This window comes from Pelecanus crispus, chromosome 4, assembly GCF_030463565.1.
Source record: "Pelecanus crispus isolate bPelCri1 chromosome 4, bPelCri1.pri, whole genome shotgun sequence".
Lineage (NCBI taxonomy): Eukaryota > Metazoa > Chordata > Aves > Pelecaniformes > Pelecanidae > Pelecanus > Pelecanus crispus.
In genome coordinates this window covers 74939182-74965580 of record NC_134646.1, presented here as the reverse complement: position 1 = coordinate 74965580, position 26399 = coordinate 74939182, and the positions used below count along the sequence as shown (strand labels likewise).

General features: G+C 40.1%; 1 protein-coding gene across 2 annotated transcripts in view; it reads left to right on the top strand.

The window, feature by feature from the left end:
• Positions 1 to 26399, top strand: part of AFAP1 (actin filament associated protein 1) — a 64085-nt gene that overhangs the window by 14084 nt on the left and 23602 nt on the right. For both annotated transcript variants that reach the window (XM_075709282.1, XM_075709281.1), the window contains exons 3-7: positions 3357 to 3465; positions 11027 to 11238; positions 14301 to 14480; positions 23844 to 23936; positions 25621 to 25705. In XM_075709282.1, the coding sequence (XP_075565397.1) occupies positions 3357 to 3465; positions 11027 to 11238; positions 14301 to 14480; positions 23844 to 23936; positions 25621 to 25705 (679 nt within the window). The remainder of the gene's footprint in view (positions 1 to 3356; positions 3466 to 11026; positions 11239 to 14300; positions 14481 to 23843; positions 23937 to 25620; positions 25706 to 26399) is intronic.

Sequence of the window (26399 nt, the reverse complement as noted above, 5' to 3'; positions counted from 1 at the left end):
TGTAGTGTAATTATCACCGCATCTGCTTCTTCGTTTCAAATAAAGCATCTCTCATTTGGTCTCAGACCCAGCACCTGACAAACACCTTTATCAGTATTGTTTCAGTATTACTGGTATTATTCTGGGCAACAATATCTCACTCATCTTTGTCCCTTTTCCTCCAATGAGATAAAAATAATGGCATTTTTTTTTTCTCACTCAGTTCTTATTCCTGTGATTGAGCGAGGTTATTTGTCTTGAAAGGCAGTATTCTCTAGTTTTCTTCCCTGTGGCCTGTTGTAAAAAAAAAAAAAAAGTAGGAATTTGTGCTAATGCCTTCTTTGCAGGTTGCCAGGTCTTTCCTCCTGATACCACTCAAACTACACGTGTTCTAGGGTTTTTTAGATTTAGTCCTTTTATAGGATATGTAAATAGTTTTGTGGGTCTTATGGCCTTTTTATTTTTCAGGTAAACTAATGAAAATTTATTGAATCAAGAAATATTTCAGTTCATAATTCATAACTTCATCAAAATTCTTCCACTAAAAAATTGCCAAGCTGAAAGAATTAAATACAACAAGCAACAGTAAAAAAAATTAAAGCACTGTAAATATTAGCAAGTAATATCAGAATGCTCAGATGTACTTTTTATATTTCTTGATGCTGAAACTCTTATATATTCCATAGCTCCCAAAAGGTGTAGCTGTTTATGGTACAGATTTGAGTGAGGTATTTTTATTTTATATTTAATCAGTTGGATTTTCTTGCAATATTAAAGCATCCTTGCTTTAATCAGAAAGTATTTAACGTGGGATGTTTCTGTTTCTCCTAATTTTTTTTTTATCTTTTTTATAATTGTTTTCAATGTTATTATGGCAAGCACTGCAAAATGCATTTCAGAAAGGAGGACTGGTTAATTCAGCAATGGATTCCATCTGTGTTGACATTGGCTGCACAGCCCAGCCCGCCCCAGCTGTATGAAGTAACTGGTGCTCCAGCAGGGTCGAATTCAGACAAGCACCATTTGTGTTTCATTTCCTTTTTTCTTTCTTTCTGAATAACATTTTGTCTAAAAACAAGGATTTCCCCCTGCCCCCCCGATCTTCATTGGAACCTCTTATTTGTTTCTGGATAAAAGATAGCATTGAAACCTTGGTGCTGTGTCAAGTCAAAATTGGAGCGACTCTCAAGATGGGTATTTCCTGGGTGAATTAGGTTTAATAATGATAGGAATTTCATATATTGTATATACACCTGATGGGGAAAATAAGGCTAGACCTAGATATTAATACATCTGTCTTATGAAAGGGGTGGTATGAATCTACACTGCCCCAGGAACAGACCTTGACCCCGACTCACTTGAGCAAGGCTCTGCCCACCTGCGTGAAGGGAAAAAATACAAACTCTTTGGAGGCAGTTCCTCCTATTGTGTCTAGCAGTTCAGGCCACACAGAGCTGATGTGTGCAGGTGTGTAGGGCAAAATTCATAATGTGCTGTCAATCTTCCAATATTAACGAACATGTAGTATTTTTCATGACCCGTACGCCTGTTGTGCAGTAGGAGCTAACCTGGAAAGACTCATTTATTTTGTGATTATGTGCAGATTTGCAATTTGGCGGTTTTTTTCAGCAGAATCACAGGGAAACTACGCTAAAAGTGGTATTTTTTCATTATTTTGCTTCTTTGACAGATAATTTCTCTAGCAAAACTGGTCTGAGAGGAAAACTCATTTGGTTCACATTGTAGATAACAGTAATTGCCATCTCTTATCTGTAATTGCGTGTGACATATGAAGTTGGCTCTATCATTTGATATAGAAGTAATATTAGTGTAACTCTCAATCTGACCAAGAATTTCTGTGTCACGAATCAGTTCATTGTTCGTGAGGAAGTTTCTGATTTTACTCAGCACAGAAAGGGAAGTCAGCGCTGGATGAGCTGGAGGGCAGGTTTGTTTGCTAGCTCCTTGCCTTCCTGCACATTGGGAATACACAAGCACTTACCTGCAAGGTGGAATAACCTACTCAATATGAATTTAACTACAGAGCACACTAAGGGCGGGACTCATCTTGCTCATGTTGTTAAGAATTAGGTATCCAGCGTAGATGTGTAATCGGTAATGAGATTTGGAGATGTCTAGCTCTGAAATCTGCAAGCGTGAATCTCCCACAGAAGTAATTTCATTACAGCTAACGCCACATATTATTGAAGCTCAGCTTCCTCCCAGGTAACTTTAGGTCTATAGCAAAAGAGGAGTCTAGTCATTGTGGCTTCATTTATATTATGTGGAGGAAGGCTCTATGCCTCTACTAGATTGTTTAGCCCATTGAATTGCACTCCAGAAATGTCTGTATCTGACCATGAGCAAAGCTCACCCTGACTAGTTTCTTCCTTCGGTATCTGTGTTTGTTCCCTGAGTTTAGGCTGGATCAGTCCAATGCAGATAGACACTGTTACATCTCTTTCATTACATGAAAAAAGAGAAAGATGTATTGAAAAAATATTACTGCAGAAATGAGACTCTGCTTACAAGTTATATTTTTGTAATCATTCAATAAACCACTAGTGTTAGAAGAAGACTTCAGTATTTTCTCCAATATGAAAATATGGAAGTAAAAACCTGTGGCAAATATGAATGAGTTCTATAAAATACAGTTGTTTTGGTACTTGTTAAGGAAATAGAACAGTAAAGTCATATGGAAGAAGTCATAGAGTACTAAATTTACTTTGTTACTATATCAACATACCGGCAGTCGGTCAGTTCTAAATTTAAAACAGGTTTATATTTAGAAAAGAAGCGTTTTAGAATTCGACCTGGTATTTGAAATATTTATTTTATCATATAATAGTTCTTGATGTCCCAAACTTTTCCTTGGTTGTAGCTCAGTTTTCACTATTTAGAAAGAGTATTTTAAAAATTAATGTCTATATTAAGAATTGATTTGCCATTGAAAAACAAAATACATCATGAAAATATGATCTAAATTATCTGTCCTTTATCTCTGCCAGCCCAGGCTTTTCTAAACTGTCGTTTGCTCTGTAATATGAATTTTCAGATGTAAAATACTAATAAATAAGCCTTAACATTGTAAAATGGCCTATGCACAGAAATCTCTTTCCCACATAGACCCTTCAAGTTCCTAGTTCTTAAATAGAGAACTATATCTTTTCAACATTTTTGTCACTTAATGCTGTTGTAGAAAGGACTTTTTTAATGTAGTTATCTTGATTTTGCCATCCTTAACAATGCCAAGGAAGATCGTACTGTGTTTATATCCCCAAAGGATGCAGTTGGCGTACATGCAAGAAGGTTCTGCTTCCTTATAATGAGTGGTAGATGTTCACTTTTTCTTTTTCTTTCTTTTTTACTTTTTTTAGCCACCAGATAATGGGCCTCCACCACTACCAACATCTTCCCTTCCCGAAGGCTATTATGAAGAGGCAGTGCCACTTAGTCCTGGAAAGGCTCCTGAGTACATCACTTCCAGTGAGTAATATATATCCAGACCAGTTTCTGAGCAATTGATAATTCCAGTGTCCTTCACCTTGTTTTAGTATTTGATACCTACATGTCTATTAGTGCTGTGGTGACATGTTGTAAGCATGGCTTTAACCATTTGGGGCCGGTTCTGGTTATCCTCACTGGCCATAGAATCATAGAATGCTTTGGGTTGGAAGGGACCTTTAGAGGTCATCTAGCCCAACCCCCCTGCAGTGAGCAGGGACAGCTTTAACCAGATCAGGTTGCTCAGAGCCCCGTCCAACCTGACCTTGAACGTTTCTAGGGATGGGGCCTCCACTACCTCTCTGGGCAACCTGTGCCAGTGCTTCACCACCCTCATTGTAAAAAATTTCTTTCTTATGTCTAGTCTAAATCTATTCTTCTTTAGTTTAAAACCATTACTGCTTGTCCTATCACAACAGGCCTTGCTAAAAATATTCTCCCCATCTTTCCTAGAGGCCCCCTTCAGGTACTGAAAGGCCGCAATAAGGTCTCCTCGCAGCCTTCTCTTCTCCAGGCTGAACAACCCCAACTCTCTCAGCCTGTCCTCGTAGGAGAGGTGCTCCAGCCCTCAGATCGTTTTTGTGGCCCTCCTCTGGACCTGCTCCAACAGGTCCATGTCCTTCTTGTGCTGAGGGCCCCAGAGCTGGACGCAGTACTGCAGGTGGGGTCTCACCAGAGCAGAGCAGAGGGGCAGAATCCCCTCCCTCGACCTGCTGGCCACGCTGCTTTTGATGCAGCCCAGGATACGGTTGGCTTTCTGGGCTGCAGGCGCACATTGCCGGCTCATGTCCAGCTTTTCATCCACCAGTACGCCCAAGTCCTTCTCGGCAGGGCTGCTCTCAATCCCTTCATCCCCCAGTCTGTATTGATACCGGGGGTTGCCCCGTCCCAGGTGCAGGACCTTGCACTTGGCCTTGTTGAACCTCATGAGGTTCACACAGGCCCACCTCTCCAGCTTGTCCAGATCCCTTTGGATGACATCTCGTCCTTCTGGCGTGTCAACTGCACCACTCAGCTTAGTGTCATCTGCAAACTTGCTGAGGGTGCACTTGATCCCACTGTCTATGTCATTGATGAAGATGTTAAACGGCACTGGTCCCAGTACGGACTCCTGAGGGACTCCACTTGTCACCGGTCTCTATGTGGACATCGAGCCATTGACCACGACCCTCTGGATGCAACCATCCAGCCAATTCCTTATCCATCGAACAGTCCACCCATCAAACCCGTATCTCCCCAATTTAGAGAGAAGGATGTTGTGGGGGACCATGTCAAAGGCTTTACAGGAGTCCACACAGATGACATCTGTTGCTTTTCCCTTGTCCACTGATGCAGTTACTCCTTCAAAGAAAGCCACTAGGTTGGTCAGGCAGGACTTGCCCTTGGTGAAGCCATGCTGGCCGACTTGAATCACCTCCCTGTCCTCCATGTGCTTGAGCATATCTTCTAGGAGGATCTGTTCCATGATTTTCCCAGGCACAGAGGTGAGGCTGACAGGTTGATAGTTGCCACGGTCCTCCTTTCTTCCCTTTTTAAAAATGGGCACAGCATTCCCCTTCTTCCAGTCAGCAGGGACTTCACCTGACTGCCATGACTTTTCAGATATTACAGAGATTGGCTTGGCAACTCCATCAGCCAATTCCCTCAGGACTCTGGGGTGCATCTCATCAGGTCCCATAGACTTGTGTACATTCAGGTTCCTCAGGTGGTCTTGAACCTGATCTTCCCTTATAGTGGGAGGGGCTTTACCCTCCTGGTCCCCATCTTGCGATCCATCAACTTGGGAGGGGCAAGGAGAGAGGTTGCCGGTGAAGACCGAGGCAAACAAGTTGTTGAGTACCTCAGCCTTCTCCTCGTCTGTTGATACTAGGTCGCCATTCTTGTTCATCAGGGGGGGTGTGCTTTCTCTAACCTTCCTTTTCTGGTTGACATACCTGTAGAAGCCCTTCTTGTTATTCTTCACATCCCTTGCCAAATTCAGCTCCAGCTGTGCCTTGGCCTTCCTGACCCCCTCCCTACACAACCGGGCCGTTTCCCTGTATTCCCCCCAGGACACCTGTCCCTGCTTCCACTGCCTGTGCAGTTCCCTCTTACTCTTTAGTCTGACCAGCAGGTCTCGACTCAGCCATGCTGGTCTCTTCCCTTCCTTGCCTGATTTCTTACACCTGGGGACTGATAGCTCTTGCGCTCTATGGAAGGTGTCCTTAAAGATCTGCAAGCTCTGTTCCGTTCCCCTGTCCCTGAGGATGGTCTCCCAGGGGGTCCTTCTGACTAACTCCTTGAAGAGCTGGAATTTTGCTCTTCTAAAATTTAGGATCCTGACTGCACTCCTCGCTTTTCCCATGTCCCTCAGGAGCATGAACTCCACCAACACATGATCACTGCAGCCCAAGCTGCCTCCAGTCTTGACATCACCGATGAGCTCAGTTGCGTTGGTGACCATCAGGTCCAGTATTGCACCCCCTTGGGTAGGGGTGTCTATTACCTGGCTTAGGAAGTTATCCTCAATGCATTCCAGGAATCTCCTGGATTGCCTACAGCTTGCCGTGTTGCTTTTACAGCAAATGTCAGGGTGGTTGAAGTCCCCCAGCAGGACGAGAGTCTGCAAGCGCGAAGCCTCCTGGAGCTGGAGGAAGAAGGCTTTGTCAGCAGGCTCCCCTTGATCAGGCGGCCTGTAGTAGACACCAACCACAAGATTCCCTTTGTTGCCTCTGTCTCTGATTCTTACCCATAAGCTTTTGACCTGCTCGTGGCTATTCTTCAGGGACAGCTCTTCACACTGTATTGATTTCTTTATGTAGAGGGCAATGCTTCCGCCCCTCCTTCCTCGCCTGTCCCTTCTGAACAGCCTGTAGCCGTCAATAGCCACATTCCAGTCATGGGATTCGTCCCACCAAGTTTCACTTATGGCAGTCAGGTCGTAGCTTTGCCATTTGGCCATGCATTGGTTTGGTTTGCAGATCTGGTTTGCTGTGCACAAACCAGGCTCCTTTTAGAGGAAAGTAAACCTGGAGCTCAAGTTAGGTGCACATAAACATGTTTCAGCTGCTATTGGAGACAGAGGATCCAAATCAGCCACCAGTCTTTTGGACAGCTTTGAACCACGAACGTGGTGGGGGCATTGGACCAGGAGTCCAGAGTTAAGTATCATCCAGAGTAAACCCCTCTAAACTAGCACTATTGTAAATGTAGAGGTCTCAGAAACTGGTGCTGATCTGCAGATCTACTGATATGCCTCCATTGCACTGAATTACTTGCTAAAGTAGACGAATAACAAGAAAAAAGGAATTCTTGAAAAGATGTGATTTACAGCATTTCTGATGATACATTGTGGATAGGGATAAATCGCTCATACTGGCTTCCTCAAGCCATGTTTGATGCACATGACAGTATTTTTGTGACTACTTGTTCAGTGCAAAAGGCAGAGGGCTGCCTCCTACCTGACCACCAGAATGTCCTTCTGCAAGACACAAATGCTCCTTCTCATGTCCAAGTACTTATCCAAAGACCTATGCATATCAGTGGAGCTACACTGGGAGCACGCTGATGAACCAATGAAATGACTACCGTGAGCATTTACACAGGGTCAGTCAACAGGACATTATAGAATCATAGAATCGTTTAGGTTGGAAAAGACCTTTAAGATCATCCAGTCCAACCATTAACCTAACATCACCAAGTCCACCACTAAACCAATTAAGGGTAGAGTAGTAATTTCATGTTTATGTACCAAAGAATTGCACAGATTTTCCTTTTTGCTGCTTTTTTATTGGCTGGGGTAATCTATTACTTGTGTGTGGCTGATTTATCACTAATCATTATTTTCTATGGCCCAAAGATTAAAGGCATATCTTCCCCCATTTTATAGCCATTTATATTATTTGAACTAGCACAAATGAATAAAATGGTATCTCTGTTCTTAAAACACATGCATAGGAGTCACCCTAGAATATTAATTATTCACTTGTACACTGCACAAACTGAGGTTATCTTAATTTACCTAAGAAATTCAAGGTAAGAAAGAGTTTCATACACTGTAAAGCAAATGAACATGCAGTCTTAGCAGAGCAGCAAAATCAGTCCTCTCTTCATTTCCTCCCTTGAAATGCTGCAGGGTGGTCCTGTTACACCCTGTAATCTGGTGAACCGCTGATTTGTGTTTTGTCATTAAACAAGAGCCATGCTCAGGCAGAAAAGTATTAATAGAACAAATATTAATAGCACTGCTAAAGGATCATGTAGGGGAAAAGAAAGACAAAATATGAAACTGATTTGTTACTGTATTTAACCATCCAAAGCCATAAAAATATTTAGGATATCAGCCTTAAAAGTTCATTAGTAATTCTGTAAATTAAGAATATATATCCAGATACTCAACTCTCTGTTATTGTAACTTATCATCTCACTTGCTGTGATTTTTCTGTATTTTCTTATGTCCTGAACTCCTTATCATCTCTTTTAATTTGTGTTAAAAGTATTCCTTTCTTCATCAGTAATAAAGTTGCTTTTATGTTCAATATTCCATTAGTAATATATCTCCACTCAAGCAAAACTTCCACTAAATCCAGTGTGTGTGGTAATTAAAATAAGCCACCAAAGCAGTATATTAACCAAAGATGTAACCTTAGCTCTTCAGACTGTTTGACCGTAACAACGAAGTGCCAGAAGTGCAAGAATAAACTGTTAAAGAACTGTTGGGATAGATACCATTATCTTAAGTAAATATTCCTATGGAATATTTTTGTAATGTCATTAGTAGCAAGAAGGCTTACATACCATGTGTCCTACCTATACGGGTGAACAGCAGCAGAAGAAAATTGCAGAATATAGATATGAAAATGAAATATCTGTAACTTCCCCAAGTCCCTGTAATCTGTATGTAAATGAACACTTGCATGTAGATGAAAACAAGATTGTATATGCCTTGTCTGATAACTCTCTTTTGCTTTATTAAAAGCTGCTGGTCTGTACAATATGCCTAAATTATTGCAGACTAATCTTTGGAATACGCTATTACAAATAATGCAAAAGTCCACTGTGGTTTTCATCCCCTAACGGTGGAAAATTTTGATGAAGATAAGTGTGAAAAGCCAGTGTCAAAAGAAGCTAGAATAATCAGAAAACGCAGCAGATGCAAAAAAAGGTAGATCAGCAGCACTGGAACATGTTGTATCCATGAATCTCAGTCTCTGAGACTTTAGTAGACTTAATAAAATAACTTTATTTTGGAGAGACACTTTTCACTTTTTCTACACGTTTTGTATTTCTCTCCTTTCTCGCCCTGTTCCCCACTCCAAGACCCAAAGAGTGTGTTGACTTGAACATACACACAAGAAGTTTTCAGCTCTTACCTATAGCTTACTGTGAAGCCTGTTTCATTACCCATTGTGATGAGACAATAAGAGACGGCAGGATTTAGTCACTAGTAGTCTTTCCACAACTTACCTTTACACAGTTTGCTTCCACAATTTAGCATTTCTAATATGACTTTTACTGCTTCCCAAATTCAGTTCACAGTGAATATTAGTTCGAAGTAATACTGCTTCAAAACCCTTTGAAATTATACATACATGCTGGATTTCTCTGCATAACTTTCTGAATGCCTGCTAAAGCTGTTACATATGGGTAGTAGACTGCCTATGCTGTTTATGTTAAAATAGTCACTTTACAATGTGAACAGAAGCTAGTTTGTGTCTAGAGCCCGAAAACCTTGTTTTGGTCATGATTATAGCAGTTTGGAGAAGCAAAGAATAGAAGCGGGATGTGGCAAAGAGCAGCAAATGTTTCAGCCCAGATGCTATGAGTACTCCAGGGTGGTCATCCTTCTTGGTGTGAGTCACACAGCAAACTCTTCTTCTGGCCAAGAGTCCCACAACCCAAGGAGAAGAGAGACATGGGGAGTAGTTAATGGGCAGGATATGGCAACAGGTCCCCAGAGATCCTGTTAGACTGTGTGAGGTTGGGAGTCCAGAAATGTCAGCCTCAGAAGCTCCTGTTGGCTTTCATCCTCCTATAAACAGAGATTTGGATGAACCTGTAACCGCTGTGCCAGCAGCGTCCCTCTGCTGATCACACAATTTATTGCTAACATGAAATCTGCACTTGGACTGCTTGTGAGCCACATAGGAAGTACCTGTAGGATATTTAACATGCAGAATTTCAATCTCTACTTTGAAGTCTCAATCAGCACTTCCTACAATTACTTTAATTAATCATCTGAGGCTTTTACCACTTGGCCATATGGAGCTGCCCCAAACCGAACACTCCATAGCAGAATTGACCGGAAGATGGCAATTAAATTAAATTTTAAAAAAAAGTTTCAAGAGCTTGAAATTTTATTTTTCATTTCACTTTGGAATGAAGATAAACTATTTTGTACACTTGTGAAAACACAAATAGGATCAGAATATCTAGTCTTGATTCAGAGATGTGAGGTCTGGGTGTATCCCATTTGGACTGCATGTAGGGAGGAGCTGATTTAGAATGAGCTTTCCAAAAATCCACTCTCTTGTCCTTTTTCCAGTTGTCCCAGGTCTCCTTCCTACATGCCAGCTGTGTCCTAAATACCTAGCTTAAGCAAATGAGAGATTTTTCTTACACCTTCTGGCCTAAAAATATGTCAAAGTCTACTTGAAATGTTTGGATAAAATTTCAGCTATTGAAAATAATCCAATCAAATGTCCTCCATGGGAGCATGTGCCAATGGATAACAGACATGCCTTCAGGTGTTATTATCTGAGGAGCTTTACTTCTATGCCCACATAGAAAAATAAATGAGTATGGATGGTGGAAGAGAGGATTCTGTGATAATGGCAAATCAGTTTTGTAGTTGAGGGGACTGCAAGAGCTGATTGCATTGTTGAAAATGAAAGGCAAGAACGAAGATTGTTTAATTAAAAAGGAATCTTGCGATTACATCCCTGAACTTAGAGCAATGTTAAACTGTTTAGGCTAACATAACAAGACCTTTTTTGAAGAATGCCTTTAACTCCAGCAGAATCCATAGTTCAAGGAAAAGCATTGCCTATTCGATGTTAATTGTATCAGTGCAGGTGCTGTATTTGAGAATTGTATGAAATGTTATGATAGGTAGGTAGTGCCCTATAATTTACTCTTGTGACCTTTGTCATATTCAGTGTTTGTTTCTTAATGTACTGTACTAATATTGACATTTCTGTGCCTACATTTTGCATTATGCAATAGGGCAAGATGGAGATGTTTCTCTATAAAAGAATTACTAGAGGTGAAGGTATCTGCTAAGTAATATTTTGAAGACAATAAAAAACTACCTAAAATTCTGTTTATTCCCAGCTCATTCTTTCAATTAAAATTCCCAGGGTATCAGTATGGGTCTTCTAATGGAACAGCATCTCTTATTCAATTAACTTAATGTATTGATATTACTAAGCACTAAAACAGTAATTTGTTCATGGCTGACTTTCAAAAGCCTTAACTTAAAATGAACCCTGTTGAGATTTCCAGTTATTTCAGTATGCTTCATTACTAGATATTTTAACTTGACACTTTTACGCTTTTCTTAAAGATTATGACTCAGATGCTATGAGCAGCTCTTACGAATCCTATGATGAAGAGGAGGAGGATGGAAAGGGGAAGAAAATGAGACATCAGTGGCCTTCTGAGGAGGCGTCTATGGATCTGGTGAAGGATGCCAAAATCTGTGCCTTCCTCCTTAGAAAGAAACGATTTGGGCAGTGGACCAAACTACTGTGTGTTATCAAAGAAAACAAACTACTGGTAATTTTTATTTTTATCTAGCTATGTTTTCTTTGTACCTTTCAGATGATGTATATTTTTACAGGATTCTAGTTTTTGGAATATGTTCCGCAAACAGTGGCCAAGTCTACAGTAACCTTACGAAAGAGTTCAGTCATGATTTACCCAAGAAGCAGAGAAGCACTGAAATTATAAGTGTGTCATTTAGCCACTTAGAACTTTGATTTTTATTGCTCTTAAAGTTAAACCTAGGCAGTTCCCTGATATTGGAAAGAAAGTCTGGCCTATTAGCTTCTAACATATTTCATTTGGAAAAAAAAATAAATTGCTGAAACTGTAAATCCAATCATTCATTCCCTATGGACCAAAAATCTCATAGGGAGCTTTGTGTATGAACTGTTGGATCAGACCGCTGAAGAGAAAAGTCCCTTGTTAGACTGAGAATTCACTTGGCAGCATATGCCGTGGTAATGTATACACTTTAAACTAAACCTTTGCCATCTGTTCTGCGGTAATTACAGATGCAGTATTCACATGATGCACAGCTGCATTATAGAAAGGAAAGAAACAAGTGGACGTATTTGTTCCTTAAGCATATCTGTTATGTTTCTTTCTGATTGGATGCACCAGTAAAAGATTCTGTAAGTTAGTGAATTATCTGCTCATATACGTCTTTTTGTTTTCTGAGAAGAGAGCCTAGCCTAATTGAGAGAAACACTCATTTCTGTGTTGTTATAAGTGAACTGATGCTTACAGTAGTAAATAAGTCGGGGTCTTAGGCACTCCCTGTCTTCCTGTCTGGTGCTTCCAAGAGTTACAACTAATTATGTAACTAATAATTGCTGCAATAGCCCAAACGTTAAAAGCTGATTAACAGGTGATGGAACATTTTTCTGTAGACCCTCATTATTGTACGCTCTTACAACATAGCTTAGATGTATTCACTTTCAAAGTACATTTATGCTTGTGGTGGTGTAGGGAATAACAGGATATGAAATTGAAATAGAGGTATCTGGGTAAGAGGTTTCTGAAAATATAGCTGGAATTCATTCATGCCAGTTTTCAATGGTTACTGAGGATTTATTTTTTCTATTCTCCTCTATGTAAGTGTCAAAAAGAATGTTGATTCCGATTCAGTTTGTATGATGTTGTTATAATGCCATTGTGCTTAGTCCACATTTTTATCACCATATACCAAGATTATATCAAATTTCAGGACCATCTGATAACAGCTTGAAGAAATGAAAGAGAGAGGGGAAAAAACAGATTTTCTCTGAAGTCACACAATATTTCTTCTACAATTATGCTTGTTGCTCTGTATAGAAATACGTTATTTTTTCTATTTTCATTTCCTTTAGCCACATGTGTGGTCTGAAAAGCTTTTTTTTTCCTTGTAGGGATTGTCTTTCAGTAATTCTGTAATGGGGATTAAGAAAACAAAAATCACAATAGGAGTCTAATGACAAAGTTACACAAGATTGGTTTATTGTTTGAAGGAGGACTTAGACATTTAACTTATGAGATATGCAAGTAAAACAAATATATGTTCTAAGGGATTAGTAATTGCTTGTGTTATAAATGCAGCTGTCATCATAAAACCAAAATATTTTAATTAGACATTAGAAATAACTTTTAGTAGGCAATCGTTTTTCACTTAAAGTCCTTTAATATACAAATACTTCAGTTTTAGTAATATATAATTATAAATAAAATATTTAAATTAATATAAAGGGAATTGTATGTTGTTCATTGCTTCTTAGGGTGACTGATGTTGTATGTTTTCAAGATTTCATAGCTTGAAAACTTAATATATTTTAATGTTACAAACTTAAAATCTGTGACCAAGAAACATGGAGTTAATGGTCTTTGGAGGGGGAAGGAGGATTATGAGTGATTTGCAGAGGCTGGTTTAGAGTGGCTGTATTTGCTCAGCCTAAGTTGTAGTGTTTATAACATACTCTTAACAGCTACTGTCTTCCTGACAGTTGCATCATGACATGAGTACTGCCACAGACATGCAAAAGTTCATGTTCACATTTATACTGAACTATTCTATGTATGGATATACTAATTAGTCTTCTTTATTATCAGATACCTTTTTAGCCTTTGTGCTTATTTGTGTGAATAAAAGCCCAATTTACCTAAGTATATAAAATAACTGGACATTCATATACCCAGTTAAACGTTGTTCTGTAGTCTGGGACTCTATGACAGCTTGATGAACCTCAACTATACTGATGTGTTAGAAGACGGGAATAGGGACTAGGTCTATAGGACAAGTGATGTAATGTGAAACCCTTAATCTTTAGATCACCAATTTAAACACAGAGCCAGTCATCAATGATCCAGCTCAAAATGGCTGTTCATTGACAGTACTTACTACTCAGGGAAAAAACATTGGGTAAGTCATATAGTTTTATCCAGGAGCTTACAGGCTAAACATCCACTATGTGTGGATAAAAAGCAAACTAACATGGAAATTTCTGTGGTTTTGTGCAGTGACTGATTGAACTGAATTAGCAAAAAAAGTTACCATCCTGCGGCTTTGCCCCCTTTCTACAGTGTGACTTCTTCTTTACTTATGTCAAGAAAAAGAAGAGCTGAGTAGGGCATGTGCCAGCGCCTTGCTAGCTGCAGCGTGTAGGCACTGGCGTAGGTTTGCCTTGTTATGCTGGGCCGTTGCTGCGGGTCAGGGTAAGCATCTAGGCTTTAAAGTAGTTAGCTGTACAAGTTTATCCTGCTGCTACATGTGAACAGATATCCTAAATCACCCTCTTCTTACCTGGTCAAGGTCAAGGTTGAGTCGTAAGGATAACACAGAGAAGCTTAATGCTCTCCATATGTTGTACCTGTCCTGCAATAAAAGATGTCCATTAATGTCAGTCTGGAAGTAATTTTGCTTTACGGAGGGGATGAGGAGGAGAAATGCAAAGTTGGCATTGGCTGAACTCTGTGGTATGTGGTAAAGGGGTGCACGGAAAATATTAAAAATTAAAAAATAGCATTTCTATGTAATAACAGCTTTCCCCCAAGGTTCGGAAAGGTGATATCTTAACTTTTGAACTTCCCCTGCATTCATTTAGTGTTACAAAAGTTCCAAGGACCAGCAGCCCCAGATGGAGCTGCTCCTGAATGACTGCAGTATCACATACATTCCCAAAGACAGCAAAAAGAAGAAGCATGAGCTGAAAATCTCGCACCAAGGAGCGGATGCCCTGGTTCTGGCAGTGCAGAGCAAAGAGCAGGCGGAACAGTGGCTAAAGGTAAGGGGGGATTTCTGACCAGAAGCTTTTCCACCCACAAAGTGTGTCCATTGCCTGCTCAGTTGCTGTTAAAAACTGAGATACAGACTAACATTCAGGCAAATCCAAACCACTTAAATCCCGTCTAATTTGGGACTGCAGAAGTACAGACTTAATGTTCAGGCCTTGAAGCAACTCCTTGGGCAACCAGCAGCTCAGTATTACACAGCTGCTGCTGCTGCGTATGGTTTTCACTGCTCATTGCACAATAATCTGGCACCGAGAGGAGAGGTGGCAAATTCCCTTCCATTTTCATCTCCAGCTCATTTTCCAGAAAGCTTTGGTGGTTAAGGCACGCTGGTAGTGAGCTGAAGGTTCAAATTCCCTAAGGTGGAGGGGGTGGCACCCAGGTTGCTTTTTGGAGTGGTATATACGCATAACTCCCACAGGCTACCCTGCAAAAATTGGGTATACCAACATCACAGTCACCTTTTTAAAAAGAAGGATCTCTGAGGAGATACCTGTTTGAATTGCTCTTGGGTAGAGAAAAATCTTTCAGCTTCCTGAAGTCAATTCAAGTTTGCTAATCCCAGTTTAGCAGGATATCATCTGTTATGGTATTTTCTGGGAATGCAGACTTCTGAGAAATGGGATTTTGTCATCTTCCACTCTTTTCTGTTCAGTGTCTGCAAATGTGGAAGATCCCAATGCAAGGACTGCAGTTTTAGATCCTAACCAGATTACTAGTATTTATGTTGGACTTTGCCAGTTTCAGATGTGGAGGTCAGTGAAGTAGTGTGGGAGCCTGTCACTGCAGTTTCAGTAGCTTGTTTTAAGACCTTGAAATCCAGCCTTTTAAATGCTTGTAAAAGTCTGAATGCATAAGACTCATCAGGCATTCTCCATGCTGTGCTCTGATCTAACCTTATATAGTACTTCTTTTTCTAAGAATAAATTGTATTTTTACAAATTCAATCTAATTAAACACATAGGAATTTCCTGATGGCAGATAGTTTATCTGCAGAAGACGGAGACATAAAATGCAGCTTAAGAGCTGTGAGTTCTGCTGTGGGCTAATTTCTAAATGGAAAATTAATCTGTAATTTCCAATTTTTCAACATTTGAATACACCTTTTGGGGGTTTACAGTTTACATGTGTGTGTGTGTTTGGTTTTGACTGCAAGTTTGTATCTTAGCTTAGAAAATGCACTCTCCGTTATCTTTTTAGTAGAAACTAATCACAGCCATGGGTTTGTTAGGCTGCTTCTAACAGTATCTTGTTTTAAGTTTTAAAATCTAGCACCATCCAAGTGTCCCGCTAACTCACTTAGAGTTTCAGAAACACCGACTGGAATGAAAAGAAATTAATAAGTCATGTTCTTTTCCAAGGGAATTCCGCTGTAATTAGGTCATAGTAACTGCACCATTATTTCCTGTGTTGTTCTAAACTTGGGTTTAGTAATGCTGAATTCATGGCCATTTATCAGACCTTCTTTCATAAAAAATTGTTTTCTTTTTTCTTTTTTTTTTTTTTTTAATTGTACACAGCATTCCCCACACACACACAAACTCTAGAGCAGTGCTAGAATTTTCCATATCCCAGATGCATTCCCACTACTTTAATTAGAAAAAGAGATTTTGTACAGTTGCATGTTAACAAAGTTGTGTGTGCCAAGGGTGAATGGCCGGGCAGTATGTTATCTGCAAAGCATTTGGAGACAGTCTGACAGCACTTTGTTTAGTTCCTTCATGCTGCAAATCTGTCTAATAATAAAACTCCTTCAGGTACATGTCAACGCTCCTGTACAGTCAACTTCCAAGTCCTCAGCACTGCTGCAGCACTCTTTGTTCTGAACAGTACAAATTGCCTACCTAGCAGCTAACCAAAAATGGTCTGTGCAGCTCTTGCAACAGCTCCAGTGTTTTCAAGAGGGACTATAGCTTTTTGAGATAAAAAGCATTGGGTTTTGTATTTTTTAAAAAGTATCAAAATTTAAGTTTGGTTTTTTATTATGAAAATAATTATTTTTTGTCATTCAAGCCTTACTTAAAATGAGCGTCTGAAAATCATGTGTGGCTTTGTGTAGGAAGTTTCTATACTGAGAAAGAGATCACTGCTTTGTCTTGGGAGAAGCAGTTTGAGCTTTCCCTGCCTGTCACTCAGAGGGGCAGGGTGGCCCCCAGCTCTGTCACCTACGTGTGATTTCTGTAGTTAATAAAATGGGCAGATTCAGAAACTGACAATGAGAAATGTCTCTGCAACCACATTTTTTAATCATAACATACCTTCTCTGTCAAAGATACTGTACCAATACGTGCCAGTGGAGCCAGGTTATCACTCAGGAACAATGGGTTCTCATGAACTCATATGTAAACGTCAAATTAAAGCTTTACTCTTGAGCCTGAAAAGCTCAGAATGGCTTTGGAGGCCAGATTTTCCCATGAAAGCTAAACCAGATGATTTTTTTTTTTAAGTCAGATGTAATCGGTATAAAATACATTTACTTAAGCAAATAATCTTAAAATATCTATTGGAAGACAAGTGTGAAATAAATGCAGAATATTTTAGACCTTTTTTGTAAAGATGACACCAAAAAACCCCAGCTGATAAACTTAGTGCAAATTGAAGTCTAGACTGGAAACCACAAAGGGAGTTTCAGGTTTACCGGCTAAGAAATGCTTGATGAAAAAAAAGACAGCTGATGTCACCAACAAGCCTGTCAGGCTTTCAGAGCAAGGAGCCTAACTAGTATAAATTCAGGCTAGAGCTGAGATCATAGCAGTAATATGGTGTGCAACATAAAGTGGTGGAATTTTCCAGACTTGAGTCCTAAAATGTTCCCACAAAAACGTACATGAAAAAATGTATGCAGTTACACACTCAGACCCAAACATGAGCTTTTTCCATGCGCGCTTGAGTGTATGTCCATCTGTGTGCGCTTTTGTGCATTTGTGGTCAAGTAAGGTCTTAAATCTGCCTGTTTGTCTCAGCACATCCAACAGACTGGTTGAAACTACATTTATTTGTCAGCATCCCTGGGAAATGCCACATTAAAAATAAAAGGACTACTAAGAACATGACATTACAAGAGGATGCTTGTTTAGTGGCTTCATTCATACGGATGAATGTGTTCTGTGTGCAGGACCTTCAGACTAGGCCACAGAAAACTGCTCTTAATATTAAAAATACATGGATGCCAAAGAAATTAAGTTCTGAAGTAGCTTCTTGTAAAAGACCAGTAGAAGAAGGAAATGGTCATGGTGTCTGGTCCCAAGGCCTTCTCTTCCTCTTAGCATTGCCCCCTGCAAAAATGTATTTCTGATTTATCATGCATGAGAGGTAATCTATGATTTTGGAGTACTGCCCTTGATTTTCGTTCTTCCCAAATATTAGGCACCCTTTGTTAACTTTTCTTCATTTTACAGTGTGCAGCCATTTAGCAGCAATCTCTTCAGTTGAGGGTCTGTATTTGAGCAGTGAATCTTCAGGCATGAGTAGACGTTTCTGCATCTATCACTTTGACAATGTTCAGTCCATTCTGAACTTGTTGTAATAAGAGGGATTTTTGCCCTGAAGAGGGGAGAAGATCAAGGTTGTGACTGTATCCAGTCACCCAAAGACCCTGCAACACTCCTCATAGGGCTGTTAATCCGGTCGTCCTACCCAGTTTCCATCTCTGATAACTGCATGTTGTCTTGCATAAAAGTCTTTGAAAACAGCTTATTTTTTCACTATTGGGCTCTGGTCTTAGTGTGGACTGAGTTTTACTGAAGAATAAACTCCTGACAGAGCTGCTCTTTTACCAGTTTAAATCAGCACAAAACTGAGCTTGTAACTGTAAACATTGTGTGGCTGGTTTTACTTTCTATGGGAATTTCCAGCTAGAGATCTTCACTTCAAACATTGCTTTCTTGGCTTAAGTAATGTTCCCCAAAGAGGTTATTATCTCCATTTTGTAGCTGACTATAGAGTCAAGTGCTGAATGATCATGCCTTCAAACTGACTGGAAAAAGTGCATTTGGGGATGCATACTCAGTAAAAGTGATTTCCATATAGTGGTTGTTAGTTTATAAGTAACTTCGGGAACATACTGTGTCCCAGGACAGTCAGGCTGGGTTCTTTCTCCACTGCACATCATCACCAGCAGTGAAGGCTTTTGCAAACTAAATTAAACCTCCCAGGACTTACGCCCCTATTGTCTCAAAGAGATGGTTTTAGATACCTTGGTACAAACCATGGCAAGGTCAGCATGTTTGCATAAGAACTATTTAGGGCACAATCTGGAGACGCGACAGACGGAGCTGCGCGTGAGAGCTTTGACCAGCCTGCAGGACTGCTGCCTGCGTGCTTTGACAGAGCCGGAGGACCCCATCCTGGCTGTGAACCAGAGTGTGTTTTGTGACCAGCACCATGGAAAACAATACATTACTTTAAAAAAGCAGATGCATATGCAAATTAAAAAAAAAAAAAGAAAAAAACCAGACAAAACCCCACACCAGTGAATACAGAGCCACAAACATCCTATTTGCTTGTTTTCTCAGGGATAAGTTTTCCTTAAGTTCCTGGCTAAAATCACAAATGCAAGCTGTAGCAGATCTCAGAGCAGAACCCAGGAGGGCTGAGGCTTGATCCCTTGCTTTCACCACGAGATAGTATTCCTCCTCTCTCCTACTTGCAGCTTTGGATGGAAAATTATTTAAATCATACCTAGCTCAGATTTATGGCCTAAAGTGCAGTCTGCATCTCTGCACCGCCTGGGCTGGGGATGCAGCTTCCCTTGCATGGGGTACCTCTGCCCTTGCAGCAGCAATGCCTCCAGCCACCCTCTGCAGCCACCCAGAGCCTCCTTTCCCAGACCCTGCCCGATCCAGTGGCCATAGATGGGAACAGACTTCATGGTAATAATGCAGGAGAAAGGGTACAGGGGTTGTCTTGGTTGAATATGTCAGAAAAGTATTTTTAAGGAAATAAAGAGGCACTAAAGATAGGCTTGCTGGCTGCTAGTCTGCTAGAAACTCATCCCCACTTTGCTCAAACAAACGGCAATAAGGCAGGAAGATGAATCTTTTCAGGCTAGGGGATGCTTGAGAATGATGTTTTCCAGTTCAGAGGGGAAAGGGTGTTTCTTTTTGAGACATAAAAGCATAGGCTATGATGTGAATAATTTGGTTTTACTCTAATTTATCTAGGTAAACTCCTGGAGCATTTCTTCTCTGCAAAGTGCTAAGAGAGTTTTGGGGCTCTCTTGGGGAGGAGGAGATTGATGCTAATGTATGTGGTGTGTAAGGGTCCAAAAGAGAGAGAAAATGAGAATTTAGTCATGCCAAAATGACAAAAAGCCCCAGAAAGTCAGTACTCCTCCAGCACTGAAAAGGGAGTGTTTCAGGAATGAGAAATACTGGGTTATATCTGGAGCCAAACCTTTTTCCCTCTGCTGTGTTGTGCATAAGCAGATTTCAGCTTTACCATATTCCTGTCTTCAGAGTTAAGCAGCAAAGGCAAGAGGCAGGGGATTCAGCCCATCCCATTTCTTGCGAAACACGTGGGTAGATGGGGATGAGGGGGTGGGTTGGCTGGATGGCTTTCTAGCCTGGTTACATACAGAAGTAAAGCAAATGTGCAGTCAGGCTGTCATCTTTCTCCCTAATCACTTTTGAGCTCGATCATATTAAAAGTGTGACCTTCTCCTGTGAGTTTCATGAAAAGATGAGACGAGATGCTCTCATCACATCCCTGTGGGGAGCACAGCCTGTAGCCTGAACTTTGTAGTTTGTAGAGAGGTCTACGAGCTCCTCAAACGCAGGGAGACTCGGTCTTACTCCTTATCAGGTCCCAAAGAGATCACCTACAAGGAACCAGCTACGGATTCAGTTCTTCTACTCAGAAGGTGTTGGGTTTCTGTGCGGCAGGGTCTGGCTGGCAAGCAGCTGGCTTTCTGCTTTTGCTGTGTAGCCTGTGCTTTTTATCTGAAGCCTGCTTCTTTGAAGGTAGATGGAAAAATCTAATTTGATTCTTCTGACTTTGCATGTAGGGTAAGTATTTTGCCTCTAGTCATGGCGTGTCATTTAAAATAAGACACAATAACTCTAGAAATTTGTAGGTGATGGCAGTTATGAAGGTTTTATAGTAAATGTTAGTGCTTGTGTAGTAAGATAGTTTTAAAGAGAGAAATATTCCAGACACACCGCGTGGCAGAAATTCCACTGACTTCACCCATCACTGTCAAGGCTTGGGGCAGGGAACCTTTCCAGCTTTGTACCTGCAAATACTTCCCTCTATTCCTCATGTCACTGCAGTCAATGTGATACACTGGTGTATATCCTGATCCAGCTGGGGATTCGAGACCTTTCTCTAACATAAATAAGGAATAATAAAAGAGTTCAGGCTGCACAAGCTTTTTCCAGGTCTGCATTTGAAAGAGGCAGTTCTGAAGTCTACTAATTGTAACATTGTAATGGTAATTGTGGTATTTAAAATTCCTGTGATGGAGTAACAGAAGGTTATTTTAAATATATTTAGTTTTGAGGCTATCCGAAGAAATGAAAGGTCTTCAGTTTTCTGATTGCATTTGCTTATATATTTTAAATATTTGAATGCATACTCTGTTTATGATCTCAGCTTGATTTTCCTGGCAGATCACCTAGTCTGTGTATATTTAATGTACAAAGGTATTTGTGGTGAGAAAAAGAGAATTATTTCCCTTTTCTAATGTGTGGGAAAACTTAAACTATTAATGGAGTGTGTGCCATTACAAAGCATTCTCAGTACAGCCTTCCAGATTATGCTGTTTTATTAAAAATAACACATTTGGGGATTCCTTATATTTGCTTTCTAGTTTTGGAGCCACTGAGATACATTTATTCATATTTTCACACGTTTCATTGCAATGGATAAAAGTTTGCTGACCTCCTTTCCCCACTCTCACTCGCAGCTATTTTTTTAATGAAAACAGTGATCGTTTGTTTTCATATGACTCCAGGAGACTCCATAGAAAAAATTGACAAAAACGCCGAGTCTTGTGATTGAAATTATGCATGTTGGCAACACTGGTGGAATGTTTTATCCTTAAAATTTTGAGTTAAAGCTATAAGCATGTGAAAACCACATTTATAATGGCAGTTGTCTGCAAACGTAATTATAGAGAGTGCATCCAGGCAACCGTTATATATTAAAGGCATTTCATCCTGGTGAGCTGTAGAAGTACGAGTTTTATGCTGTGCATCGAACACAATTACATTGCACATAGAAGATGATGAGCAAGTCTTTGCCAGTGAGCCCCTTGAACCTAAATGAAGTGTTGGATCCTTGAATATGCATTTACTTCAGATCTTGCCATGAACTTCCACTTGATAGTGTGTCATTTTTTTAATCAAAATTTAATTACAACCCAATTAAACACTTCAGCTTCTCCTTAAATATGTGAGGTATGATAAGAACCGGCTTTACTTGAGTGCATGACTTTGCACATACTATTCAGTTAGTGCTGCCAAATCATTTCCCTCTGTTCTGTCTGTAACTCCCACTACTATCTGCCTTTGCCAAAATTAACTAACTGTGTGGTGTGAGCAGATGCTGAAAACATGAGCCATTGAATCAGGGTCATGCAGGAGACAGAAATGAATGTTCCCAGAAACAGTACAGTCATATTTCTCTAGGAAGAAAACAGCAGTGTATTTACACCATGCTGAGGACCAGCAATTGAAAATAAAACAACACACATTAAAAAAATTCTTACGATTTTGGGGAATTTAGAGCTACGTTTAACTCTGAGGTGCAAATGCTCTGCAACACACATATTTAAATTTTCTGTTACAAAGGACACCAAGTGTCATGAAATACTGTGCTTATGTTTCTGGGACAAGACAGAAGGAAGTTCAGATGGTCAAGGAAGGATGCTGAAGTGCTTTAAGCTACTAGCTCAGAAAAAAAAGCGTAGGTTCATTTCCCTCCTCTGCATAGATTTTTTTAATGTGACATTGAGGGAGTGATTTAATCTTTCTTTTGTTCCTGAGTTCTTCATCTGTAAAACAGGGCTGGTGCTCGCTCTTTATGGCATATAGTGCCTGTAATTTATGATGTGCTCATGAGTTGTAGCAATAGGGTCTTTGTAAGCCCATAAACATTTGATTTGTTTAGCTTCACCCTTAAAGGGAACTTCAGCGCTGTGAAGGGACTGTTTGGTGCCATCCTTAGCTCTTTAATGGTTTCCACATCAAAATTGCTCAGTCAAAACTGAAAAGTTGTTCTTTGCTGTTTTGCTTTTCCTCTCCTATAAAGAAGATTTTGGATTTTGACAGTTAGCTAATTGCTGTTTTCCCTGGAACTGGGAGTTCTCAGGCCAGATCCTCCTCTCTGCCAGCCGAGCTTGCTGTAAACAGTGTGAAGGGAGAGCTGGATATGTAAACACGTACATGTACATGTAAAGGGGAAAGTTTGCATGTCTAGTGGTAATGCTTCCAGCAGATTAGGATGCCTTTCTTTCTTACCTCGCTTGGCTCTGCTGTCCTTGCGTGGCTGTATGGCTGTAATCAGCAGTGTGCTGATTACACACCCTCAGCACCCCCTCGGCATGAGTCTGGATGGAGAGTCAGGACCTGTTCATCAGCATAAGCAATTTCAGACTGATAATGGGCTGGTGGAAACCTCATGAGAGAAAAAACTTAATTATGCCCATAGGGAATCATCAAATGTCTTTCCTCAGCGCGTGGTTTTACATTTATAAAGTTTCACATTTTGAAGTTCTTCAAATTCTATAGAAATCTCGGTGAATTTGGTTCTGGATTTTTCTTCAACTTCTTAAAAGCAGACTTAATGCCGTTCCCATTTCCAAGAACACATTTACAATTACTTTGACCTATACCTCTATGTCAATGTGCAAGTATAATACAAAAATACCACAAAATACCACTGCGTGGTATTAACTGTAAATTGATCAGCACTTCATTAATTCTCCAATAGCAAAAAAAGAGCAGCTGGGTAGTGTATTATGCAAAACTCTTGTCCTTTGACATGCAGGGCCTTGGATCTAATCCCACTTTTTCGTCATCATAATGAAATTAATTTGGTGGTGTCAGCTGAGTCTGTATTGCAAAACTAGCATATGGAAATCAGCAGCACTGTTGGTTTCTTTACTCAGGAGAGCCTTGGAGCTTAGCTTGTCTAGAAACTGAAACCTTCCACCTCTAGACATTATGTCTCCTCTAGGTTGTACATGAAATGACTTAGGGAGGCAGTGTGAAGTTGGTGTAGTGGTAGCCTGCGTGACACCTGCCAGCCTAGTAAATATCTGTGCGATTCTCCTTCCCATCTCCCTTCACATTCATATATATTTTCTTTGAGTTGTATTTTATGAATAATTAGTAAGTTTTGCCTTGTCTCCTAAGGTTATAAAAGATGTGTGCAGCAACTGTATGGGAGCGGTAGACTCTGATGGGCCATTGTCTAGTTCTCCAGTGCACAAGACGGAGCTGGAAAAGGTAAAGTTATCAAAACGATGAATGTAGAATTCCTTGTGATTACTTATGATAGAGGCACAGCTAGACACTGCATGGTTTAGGGCATGTTCAGACCACAAAGCTGAAATTGAATGTAGGTTCTGGATTTCGTGCATTGACTTGTTCATGTTAAACCATTTTCTGGGGCAACCTTCAATAACTATTTGCTGACTCATGCTACTGTTTTAGACTGTTAGCCCTTGTGTCGTTTTTGTTTGTTTGGGTATGTGCACACATCCTACAGAAAGAAGACTTCTGCCATGTCTATTCATTTGGTCATGAACAACCAGCAGACTGGCGTGTATCCATTAGCAGCTTCTCTTTAGCCATTTCAGGTGCAGACTAAGCGGGTCTGATACATGTGCTGTGATGCAGAGATGCTTTCCATCAAGTGCAAAGAGCAGGAAGGGATGTGACCCTCAGGGAAGAATAGCTTAAGATTATACATAACTTTTAAGGGAAAGCCTTTTATTTTTGAGAATTTAGCTCTTGAAGAGCTCCCTGGGCATGCTGAGGTCACTGTTTTGGCAGACCCTGTCAAGCATTTGTGTCTCAAGACAGAAACTTGGCTATTCACATGTGGTTGTCTCTGCTGCCTTGACTCAGCAGGATGTGAGAGCAAGGATTAGGAAGGAGAACAACCCTGCAGTGAATGATCAGTACATTACCAGCACCATTTTAAGCCCCTGCTCTGTTAAGGCATCCATGTGAGCAGACCCCTCTGCAGACCCTGCTTAAAAGTCCCACTGCCAAAGGTTTCGTCACCAAATTCCTGGTGGCAAGTTCTACCCCCATGGTGGAAGGACGCTACAGTCAGTAGCGTTACATTGCATTGCACCTGGGATAGTAAGAGCAAAGCATGTTCCATGACAGCTCAGACCTTCTGATTTCACAAGGCAAAAGCTGTTGTGTTTGCATGCTTGCACACACCTGCAGAATATTAACAAAGTAACAGAAAGTGTCATAAAATAGTTGTTTTTTAAAATGCGTGCCATGAAAAGGGATAACAAAACTTCTCATTCATTTCTTTCTGTGATAATCTGTACACCTTCTTCATGGCTTCGCCACTCATGAGTAATGTGGTTACCAAAACTGTGCCAGCATAAGCTCTTTACCGCATCATCCTGTATCTCATACGCAAGCATTACAGAATAATCGGTGCTAAAAATCTATTTCAAAAGTCTCTTTTTTGCGGATATTGAAAGTACTGAAGCACCATGTAGGAATGCACTGTTTTCTGATAGGTTGTAGTTGTAAATGCATATGTGAAGCATTTTTTAAAGAAGTACTTTAAAAATTATTCTTACCTGATCCATGTAATTGTTCATTGCTTAGCAGATTAATAAACAACAACATTTAGAGTCTAGAAATTAATTAAAAATATGTTGTGTAATAAGAGGTATTGAATTGTGATTATTTCCCTGTTTTGACTGTATTTTCAAATATAGACTGATTTTGTGGTTTCTGTGCTTTTCTAAAGCCTATATGGCAACATAAGAAAACCCTCTAAAACTGAATTTTTTACTGTCTTCTGTTTGTCTTCCAAGTGGATGAGAGCTTGAAATGTGTTTTATTTCACAGTAAGCATACTTTTAAATTGACTCATGGTACTTCGTTCGGCAAAGGTGCCAACACTGTATGTCAACTAATCTCTTTGTCCCTGCAGAAGTTGTCATCTGAGAGGCCAAGCTCAGATGGGGAAGGTGCTGTGGAAAATGGCATCACTACCGTGTGCAATGGGAAAGAACAAGGTATGTCTCAGATCCAGAGATGCTTTGTGTAAATAGTATGTGCATATAGGGAGCGATCAGTAGTGAATTACCTGACTTTTGTCTTTTAAAAATAGGCAGTAAAGTTTTTGAATATTTTTATTAGGATTCAATTTCACTTGAAAGCTGAATTATGTCAGTGAATCCACAAAATTCTGCAGTAACAGAAGGCATTTGATGTTGTCATTGCGCAGGTAAAATCAATATAATTAGTATAAGGAAACAGAATATAGAAATTGTGGTTTGGCCTTTTGTGTGTTCAAAAGTACAGTTTTTTAGAGCTTGGGCGACCACTATAGGCAACAGTTGCTTTTAGTAACTGTAAGTGTATAGGGGCAACACAAATAGTGGGTGTATAGCTTCTTAGCAAAAAAGCTATCATTGAATATTAGAAGGAAAGAATCGTGAGTATTTATATATGTGTGTGTGTATGTGTGTATACACAGATACATGGATATATAAACTATTATGTATGATTATTTGTATTAACATACTAAAATGTATATAATCGTGTAATATCCGTGGGTTTGTGAGTATATAGCTGTATGATTTTACATATGCTACTTTGGAGCCATGCATGTTTTGTAGTCCTTATAATCTAACAGAGGCACATCCCAAACCCAGGGGGAATTTTGTCCAAGATATCTAAAAATCTCAACCCCTGGGCTCTCTTCTC